Source organism: Citrus sinensis, chromosome 4 (assembly GCF_022201045.2).
Source record: "Citrus sinensis cultivar Valencia sweet orange chromosome 4, DVS_A1.0, whole genome shotgun sequence".
Classification (NCBI taxonomy): Eukaryota; Viridiplantae; Streptophyta; class Magnoliopsida; order Sapindales; family Rutaceae; genus Citrus; species Citrus sinensis.
The window spans coordinates 25,690,761-25,700,784 of NC_068559.1; the positions used below are offsets into that span (position 1 = coordinate 25,690,761).

General features: G+C 34.7%; 1 protein-coding gene across 3 annotated transcripts; it reads left to right on the plus strand.

The window, feature by feature from the left end:
- Positions 1-1,039: 1,039 nt before the first annotated feature.
- LOC102612794 (probable thimet oligopeptidase) lies at positions 1,040-9,612 on the plus strand. 3 transcript variants are annotated; one of them, XR_003066361.2, is made up of 20 exons: positions 1,040-1,369; positions 1,473-1,594; positions 1,939-2,102; positions 2,428-2,518; positions 2,764-2,943; positions 3,839-3,919; positions 4,187-4,267; positions 4,778-4,870; positions 5,201-5,281; positions 5,364-5,526; positions 5,645-5,765; positions 5,839-5,911; positions 6,878-6,985; positions 7,141-7,238; positions 7,318-7,363; positions 7,595-7,691; positions 8,175-8,248; positions 8,342-8,498; positions 8,659-8,739; positions 8,952-9,019. XR_003066361.2 is itself a non-coding variant. In XM_006483963.4 (20 exons), exons 1-20 carry the CDS (start codon positions 1,228-1,230, stop codon positions 9,060-9,062), a joined length of 2,112 nt encoding a protein of 703 aa, XP_006484026.1. In that variant the 5' UTR covers positions 1,043-1,227; the 3' UTR covers positions 9,063-9,612. The 3 variants fall into 3 exon arrangements, 2 of the variants coding, with proteins under 2 accessions (XP_006484026.1, XP_024956886.1); XM_006483963.4 differs by having other exon boundaries at positions 1,043-1,369; positions 8,342-8,446; positions 8,952-9,612; XM_025101118.2 differs by lacking the exons at positions 1,040-1,369; positions 1,473-1,594 and having other exon boundaries at positions 1,945-2,102; positions 2,385-2,518; positions 8,342-8,446; positions 8,952-9,612.
- The last annotated feature ends 412 nt before the right edge of the window (positions 9,613-10,024 follow it).

Consider the following 10,024-nt stretch of genomic DNA (forward strand, 5'->3'; position numbering starts at 1 on the left):
TTTTTAAAAAGTTTAAAAGAACAATTGACACCACGAATTAGTGGGAGAAAAATTAGCTCATATTTAAATATATAGATGAGACTTGGACCCAACTTCTCAAATCTAACTTAGGGGATAGTTAGGGAAGACAATTGTACTCGCAAGCCCACAAATTCCCATAGTGGGCAGGTTCAGTATTATAAATTGAAACTCATACTACGTTGCAGGTGGATTTGGTATTAACTAAATATCCGATGGATGCCCACATGAATATCCGTCAAACCCACGTTTTTTTTTGCCCAAATATTTTTAATGTAATTTTAATTGAAAAATAATTAAATCTAAAAATATATAAATAAAATAAATGTAAAGTGTAAACATGCATGTGTAGTGTATGCAAGTCGTAACTCATAATCAAACTTAAAAGAAACCCAAACTATTTCCTTTTCGCCCGTGAGCAGCTGCTGCAAAACCTAGTCTTCCAAATTGTTTCTCTTTCACCCATGAGCTACAACCACACACCCATGAATTTTTCATGGCATTTGTTTTTTTTTTTTATGAATTTAGATATTTCATACTTAAATTTGAGAATTTGTGTTATATAAATTTAAAATTGAGTATATTATATGAACTTTTAGGTTATTAATATAAATTTACATATTAAACATTTATGATTTTAAATGTAAAAATTCATAAAAAAAAACTATTTAATTTGCAGCAAGTGCGGGTGCAAATTTAATAATTTAAATTTTGTGTGAGTACAAATTTAGTAATAATAGACTTGCTGCGGGCGGTACCCATTGCCATATGTAGGGATAGTGGGGTAGGCCGCCATTAACTATTGTAGACCGATGGAAAAATTTAATTTAACTTTATTGTAATTTTTGTCGTAGTTTATAATTTACATCAAAGAAACTAAACAAGAGATATAAATATAAAAAGGTCGGTTTCATAAGAGTTTTAAAGGGGTGTTGAAAGCCCCATTCATCTTCTAATTGAAGCCCATGGATAAAGGGCCGGCCCTTCAAAGCCGTAAGGCCTGATAAGGAGACATCTCCTGACATTTAAAATTTAGAAGCACGGAATATCTTTTCACTCACAGTTCGTCTGTCAGGCTTTAATTTAGTCAAATTTTTCTTTGTTTCCTTTTTCCGCCTGAGCCATCAACGCCAATATTTCCCTCCTAAATCGTAATTGCCGCTTGTTTCGTCAGAACTCAGAAAAGAAAATAAACAAATAAAGAAATCGATGGAGAGTGAAAGAAACAGCGAGAAAATGTCTAAACAGAAACGAGAAAGAAACGTCTTAGCCTTCACCGGAGCTACAGCTCTCGCCGTTATCGCTGTCAACTTCGCCATCACGGCTTTCAAGAGACGACACAAGAAGAAAGGTTCTCTTGACGCTTCAATCTGTAGCTAGTTCTCTATCGTTTTTAAGATTATGGTTTTAAGTATGATGTTTATGTTGCTTTGTTTTGATTTTGTCAAATTCAGATCTTCAAGGCTCTATAGTTCGCGTCAATTTGTCGGCGTCCGAGATTTTGAAACTAGCAGATAAAATTGTTTCAAAGTCAAAAGAAGTGCACGACGCAGTCGCTTCCGTTCCCCTTGACAAGGTATTAAACGCAATTTTTTACTTAGTTATTGTCGATGAACTATGACGTGGCAATTCATCAGTTAAGGAATACACATACTGTCGCATTTTAACAGTTTGTGAAAAAATCACCGTTTACTTGTGAAATTCAATTTGTTATCATTCCATAAAATGCTGTTAGTGTTAGTTCTTGTTTAAAATTTATATACATGGTCACTATTTGTTTGGATTCATTAAATCTTTCATAGACTTGTGTAACTTGGGAGGTGCTGCATCTTTTTTTTTTTTTTTTCTGTTATCATCGTTGTGGTGAATTAGAATTGCAGAGGTACTTATTTATTTATTTGTTCAAATAAAAACATGCAGGTTACATTTATGAATGTTATTTCGCCCCTAGCGGAGTTGGAGGCACAGCAATTTCCATTGGTGCAATCTTGTGTGTTTCCAAAGTTGGTGTGCACTTCTGATGATGTGCGTAAAGCGAGTGCTGAAGCAGAGCGTAAAATAGATGCTCACATGTTGTCTTGCAGGTTTCACTTTTTTACTTTGGTCTCTTACTTATGTAGTATATCATGGTGGGGGGAGTTATTAATAATCGCAGATACAATTATTAGCTTTTTACATTGAGAATCAAACCACCAACTTATGCTATAACTTTGAAATGTTATGGACTTAAGTAGTTAGGATAAACAACAATGACACAGTCAGATATGTTGACTCCATGTCCATGTTATATTCTGTGGTTATAGATATATGATTGTTGTAAGATGGGCAAAACAAAGATTATGATTATCATTTCATTTATTTATTAGAGTTTGGAATTGAACATTGCACTATTTTGTGCAAGCTGATTAGTAACCGTGAAGATGTATATCGTGTTGTCAAAGCTGTTGCTGCAAAGGGAGAATGGGTGAGCCCTGAAGCTAAACGGTACATTCAGTCCTTGGTAAGGAGATTTTTTTGTATCGTGGTCTCATGTTTCTGTAAACAGCAGAGCTGGTAACTTTAGATTATTTAGTTAATTTCTTTTGTTTCTATTAGCATTGTACCAACGAATGTGGACGGTTTGGTGTTAAAAACTTGCCTTCTGAAGAATTTTATTAAGCTGGGTCAGTTGTATTCAGCTGTATACAAATTTATTCCGTTGTATTCAATGGTATTCAGTTGTAATCCCTTTCTGATCAGTGACAGGTTAGAGACTTTGAGGGGAGTGGATTGAACCTTACCATATCAAAAAGAGAGGAAGTACAACGATTGAGAGATCAAATAGACGAGCTAAGCTTGCAGTATGTTCGGAATTTGAATGATGATAAAACTTTTCTTCTCTTCAGTGAGGCTGACCTTTTAGGATTGCCTCCAGAGTTTCTTAAGGTTAATTTTATCTCCCACCCTATTAACAGTTGTTGTTTTTGTTGTTGTTTTTGCTTTTTGAGTTCTTCTTATTCAATATGAATATCCTGGTATACATCGGAAAACCAATAGACTCATTGTATCCTACTCATTTGTCCAGTTCTGGTGTGGATGGGAATCATTGTAATTATTTGAGTAATTAATTACCCTTTTTGGTGCAAATGTTGGTGGAGTCAATTAGAATAGTAACTAAGAATGTTTAGTAATTTTTCTATATCCACCTAATGTCTGTTGAAAAAGATAGTCGTTAGAGGTAAACCTTGTAGAAATCTTTATCTTTGAGAATTTAGATAACTGATATCAATGAACTGTCTGCTATTAGTTAGGGAAAAAAAAATGCAACAAGCAACTCGATACATGGCTATTAGTGAAATAATAATAATAATAATAATACTGCACATGCTAATTTTTTATAAAAACTATCGTATGAAAGCTGACAAAGCAGTAAAATATTAAAAGAGTGAAAACAAAAAAGTTAACAAAATGTATAAATGTAAATGATGTCAGCCATGTGGTAACGACAAAGGTCCACATTAGTTTGTATGTAAATGTTTGTACACCAGCAGTATTACTCTAGTAGAAAACAGAAGCAAATGTTTACATCAAATAAAATTCTCAGTGTATAAATAGGCCTGGGTATGGGAGGTAAAAAGCTACAATGAGAAAAAGCTACAATGTGCAATCCATTTATTGTTGAAATGCTTCACCTACTTTAAGAAATCATTGAAACCTTTAGTCTTGGATTGTAAACTAAAATGCTTTACCTAATATATTCCTTGCATTGTTTTAAAATAAATCAGCTGAATCCATTTATAAGTTTATTTTTTTATGCTGGAATGGATTTGTCCCTGTGCAGAGTTTAGACAAAGCTGAAAATGGTATATTCAAGGTGACACTGAAAAGTCATCATGTGGCAGCTGTACTTGAGTTATGTAAGGTATATCTTTTGAGTTGATTAGTATGATGTCTTTGCCACCCTCTGGCCATTTTAACTTGTTAAATTCTGGCTTCAAGGTCTTTTGTCCTCACAGTATGCAACAATTTTTGAGTGATCTAACTTTATGTTTTCAACTCTATGAGAGAAAATCCTAGTTTTACTACCCTCTTCTTGTTGTTTTGGGTTATTACTGGAATCGTGGAGATTTTTTGTGATTTTAGCATCGTATGACTGCATAATTCACAGTGTGCATTTGAGCCTTTGAAGGTAGGAAGGACAAGGAGGTTAGTGGCCGTGGCTTATGGGAAGAGGTGTGGAGGAATCAATTTGTCTGTTTTGGAAAGCTTGGTAAATACTCCACTTTTCTCAGGCTCAATTTATGATATGTATTGATATGGTACAACAGCCTTCACTCATCCATATAATTTTTCATGCACAGTTTTTTTTTTAAAAAATTTTCCAAGATGTAAGCGTTAAATTGACTTTATAGATCTGTCCATATGCTGATAGCTTATATTGAATTGAGACATTCTGGCTTTTGGCAATGAAAATCCTAGTTTGCCAATGTCATACAATATGTTGCCATTGGTCATTTAGAATTTAAAATTTTATATCTGCTTCATTTTGTAGCCATACAAAAACATCTAATGTTCCAGAAGTTTAGTGGTCAATTGGAAATCATAGAAAGCTTAATAGTCTGAAGTTCCTGAACCATGTTATAAAGAAACACTATTGTTGTAGGTCTGTGAAGTAATGTTAAATGACTTATCCTGTTTGTTTCAATCAGGTTATAGAAACTGTTTCTTATTGCTTTACTGTTTGAGACATTTGACTTCAAGTTTGCTTCCAAATATTCAGGTCGAACTTCGCCACAAATTTGGTCGTTTACTTGGCTATTCGAATTATGCAGACTATGCCCTTGACCTGAGAATGGCAAAGTCATCATCTAAGGTTTGTATGATACTGTCATTCCCCTGGTAAAATTATGCGCTCTTTTGGGATGAATATGAGGTTAGAAAATGATTTTTCACTTCTTTCAGTTTTTGGTAGGATTTTGGTATATTCGGCACTTGATTACCTCCTTTTAGATTATTCTATGTGCAGCATTTTCTAGAGGCCTTATTTGGGTATGCAATAATTATACAACAGGACTTGGTAGCTCTAATCATGAAATCTGAATGATTAACTGCATTAGGTTATTAGTCTCATAGCATATTCTATTTCCATGTCATTGTCTACGAAGCTGATATTTTTTCATGAGGATGTTCCTGTCATATCCAGGTATTTGAGTTCTTAGAGGAAATCTCTGCCAGTTTAACTGATTTGGCATCTAGAGAACTTATGATGTTGAAAGATTTAAAGGTTTGCACATGCTTGGCCTTCTGTTTACCTGTGCCATAGTTTGTTTCCCCTCTTATTGTTTTTGGCTCTGGTGAGACAACAGAGAAAGGAAGAAGGGGAGCTTCCATTTGGGATTGAGGATCTACTATACTATATTAGAAGGGTTGAGGAACTGCAATTTGATCTGGATTTTGGAGCTGTTAAGCAGTACTTTCCTGTCAATTTGGTTCTATCTGGAATCTTCAAAGTCTTCCAAGACCTTTTTGGTAAAAGTGTTTTTAAGATTATAAGTCTCCCCAATTTCTCCTTTTAGCATGCCTTACAGACTCCAATTAAAGTTTTGATGTCATCAATGATAAAAAACTGTGATCTTTGCTTCATCAGGTTTAAGATTTGAGGAAGTTCTAGATGCTGTGGTTTGGCACAGTGATGTTCGAGTTTTCTCAGTTTTTGACTTGAGTTCTAATGATCTCCTGGGTTATTTCTACCTTGATATATACAAAAGGTTTAATGATTTGTTTGGTTGTTATATTTTTACTTCATTAATAATGGATAATGCCATATATGTTATACAACAGGGAAGGGAAATATGTTCACACCTGTGTGGTAGCTCTCCAAAATGGTGCATTGTCTTCAACTGGCGCCCGACAGGTAAGTATTGTAATTCTAGTCCCTGTAAATAGTAATAAGAATATATATTTCCTGATGTGTTGTATGTTTGAACGTTGGTTCATATAATCATATCAAGTATCTTGCCGTAGAATATCTGTCTGTGCACACAAAAGATCAAAGCACAATTGTGTTATTATCTCTCAGATTTTTGGATGTTTTGATTTGTGGCAAACAAGAGTCATGCTCACGAATGCGAGTAAAGTACAATTTTGGAAGCAAAGAAGCTTTGAGTATTATAATTCTAGAAGAAAGTAATTTTTCCATGGTCAATCACCACAATAAACCAATATTTCTGGACTACTACTACAAAACTGCCTCTCTAATTGATTACATGGCGTCACACTCTATACAACCGTCTGCTGTTTCTACCATCAGTAATCTGTACTGCTGTTGCTCCAATGTGGGGAAAATATGTCCCTTTTGCTCCACTATTGCTGCAATAACTAATGAAGTAGAGTCGTCTGCAACATTGTCATTGTTTTCAACCCTGTTCATGTCATGCCTGCAATGCCATCACCAATTTACAGTTTTTCTCACCACAACCACCTCCTAGCACTTGTTCTACTGAAAAGAAAAAATGCATGAACATGGACTAATATGAGATTATTGAATAAGAAAGTCTCTCAACAGATCCTCATAATCATTGTTGAACCTTCTTTAATGCCTTCTCCTTTTTGTATGCGCTAAATTCTTTTAGTGATCATTTCAGCATGGTTTTTTAACTTTAGCTCAGAGAAGAATTATTCTAAAAGATGTTTTAAAATTATGCACTCAGAGTTGTGGAAATGCCTTGGTTGGTGCTTTTATATATCTGCTACAAGCAGATTTGCTTGAATTGAAATTCAGATTTTTGTTATTGTCAACTACTTGTTAAATTAACCTGTGTAGATTTCCATTTGCTGAACCAGAGATTGATGTTATTCATTTATGCACTTCTTTGACTAGATACCTGTGGCATTACTGATATCACAAATTCAAAAGGATATTGTTGGTCATCCAAGTTTATTGAGATTCTCTGAAGTGGTTAACTTTTTCCATGAGTTTGGCCATGTGGTATGTCTAGTTTGGTTACTATCCTTTCCCTTATTGCATTTCTTTGGCCAGTTCCGAACTTATATATTTATCTATTTATTCGAAAATGACATACATCTAGTATCTACTGCCATTATCCTTTGCTAACATGGTTTTTGATTATAATGAGCATTTAGGTTCAACAGATTTGCAACCGTGCATCATTTGCTAGATTTTCTGGGCTGCGGGTTGATCCTGACTTTGTGGAGATCCCCGCTCAGTTGCTAGAGAACTGGTAAGTAATGATCATATTTGTCTTTGTTTTATTTTAGACAATCACAAGTTCAACCTGTTATACACTGGAAATTTTGTAGGTGTTATGAAAGCTTCTCGCTGAAGTTGATTTCTGGTTTCCATCAGGTGACACTTTTGACATGTTTCTTCCAGTCTGGTCTTCTCTTCATTCCTTGCAATATATGCATATATGTTTATGTACTCACAGAGAAAAATTCTTGTTCCTTTTCTCTTCTTTATTCTTCCTCATAACTTGAACGCACCATATGATTTGAATTCAGAAAAACTAGTTTGTTAGATGCCTTCTCTACAATTACTTAATTACTTGAGATTAAATTGTTGACATATTATTTGTAGGATATCACAACGCCCATTAAGGATGAAATATGTAAATTGCTTAAAAGGCGGCGATATGCCTTTTCTGCACTGAAATTGAAGCAAGAAATTCTTTATTGTAAGTCCTCTTGCTATATATTTGTTTTGGAAACTGTGAATTTATTAGTTCCTTGAAAAATTACATCTGTTATTCATGTTTAAGAACGTTTAGTCATTCTGGTGCTTGTCAGTGATTGTGTATCTCGTACATTCTATACTTGGAGTTTAGACCTTGGCTATCTTGTACTTGTTCCTACAAAAAGTGAAAAATATGTACCCTTCCTTTGTCTTGCAAAAGTGTCTGTACAGTTGTGTTTTGCATGGCTGTGGGCCCTCGTACAAGAAAGGGAAAACATCTTGGTTAACTAGTAAGTATAACTATATGTGTCCAGTGCTCAGAAATGGGCCACAGTCGAGTCAATAGTCAAACAGATACCGCTATAGAATTTTTTATTGCTATTTGGGAAATTTGTTTACATGAATTCATGAAGTATTGGTTATGAATGATCAAGCTATGCAAATATTTTCCTATCTTAGCTCAAAAGATGTGTTTTTTTTCCAGGCATTTTTGACCAAGTCATACATTCGGCTGACAATGTTGACATTGTAGAGTTATTCAAGCATCTTCATCCAAAGGTAAATAATTGTTTCATAGTTCTTTAGCAACATAGCATTTTTTAAATTTATTTCTATTTCATCTTTTTTTTTTTTGGTTTTATTTTTTCACAGGTGATGTTGGGTTTGCCTATGTTGGAAGGAACAAATCCAGCGTCATGTTTCCTGCGTAGTGCTATTGGTTTTGAATCCGCTTGTTACAGCCGCATTTGGAGCGAGGTCTGAGCTGCTCGAACTCTCTTTACTTCCCATTGCATTTGAATCTATGCAGGCAAAATGCTCTCTGCAATTAATTCTGATCATTATTCTTTTTCTTGATTATTTGTATGCTTAGTCATCTTGTTCCCTGCCACTACCTTTGACTGTGGTGGTTCTGCTTTCCCAGCAGTGACCTTGCATATCTTTACTAATAAGTCAAGTCTTACTTTTAGGTATTTGCCGCTGATATATTTGCCTGTAAGTTTCGTGATGGTCTTTTGAACCAGCGTGTGGGGATGCAGTTTAGAAACAATGTAAGTTACATCGATGAATTAACGGTAGAACTTATAAACATTCTTCAAGTTTAATTAGAACTAGAGTTGACATGCAGATGTTTTAGTCTGAAAGCCAGCATGGTATCTTTGTAAATTTGTCTGCGTAAAGTACCTTTGCCTGGAATAAAATAGGCAACTTATTTATTTTTTTCCCCCCTATTGCTCACAAATTTCTTTCAATTTATTGGCAGGTATTGGCTCCTGGGGGATCAAAGGAACCCATTGAAATTCTTTCCGACTTTCTTGGGAGAGAACCATCAATTCAGGCTTTTGTTGACAGCAGAGCGGAATGCAGTTTGTGATGCAGATAGGGTGGTTGTAGCCTCAATATTCAGACAGCATGCTGCATTTTGGCTGCATTATGCAACAATGATCAAAGTTTATTACTGCTTCTGGAAGTGTTCAGTGATCAAAATGATGGTTCTAACTGCTAAGTCATGACAATGACGTACCATGCATAGCAGCCATGGATGCATCGATGAATTCTTCAGACAGGTTTGCGTTCAGATTGCCTCTTAGCATCCTGCCTTTGAATGCCAGCGAAATTCTGAAGTCAGCAATCTTACATTTCCATTTACTTGTATTTTAATAGTTAAAGCCTTGATATTCAACATCTTAGTTCAGGATTTGCATCTTTCCTGGCTGGTTCCAAGACACGGAAAAAAAGCGAAAACTTGTGCCGGACCTGCTAATATTTGATTTCAGCCTATCATCTGTCACCCCATAAAAATCAAATGTTTTTTTTGGCGTAGGACACTTTTCTAGGGGTAGTAGTAGAGTCTCGACGCTTTTGATCAAATCATAAATTTTGACGTGTTTGCGTTTTGCAAAACGTCGTCTTGCATTTCATCATGCAAATTAGAGCCTGCCCTACACTTTGTCATCCCGTTTTCCAGGATACAAGGTATAAACTGACATTAAAAATTCAAGGATGGTTTTGTCCCTAGGATTCCTAAAAGAGCAAAAAAGGTTCATCTGAAGGGGGAAGGATATGGTGTCCCATTTTTGGCTATTTACATTGCGACCCCTTTTATTTGCTTAAAACTGAGAAAATTAGGAATTTAAAATTTTAAGTCCTATATACTTCTATTATTTACAGTTGGATTTTAAACTATATAGTTGATTATTTGACGTTATTATTTGGTCAAATATTAATGTTATTGGCAAATTAATTTTTTATTACAAATTTAAATTAATTATTGTAGATTAATAGATTTTATGTAGTTCTAAAAAAATAGATTAATATTATCGGTAAATTAATGTA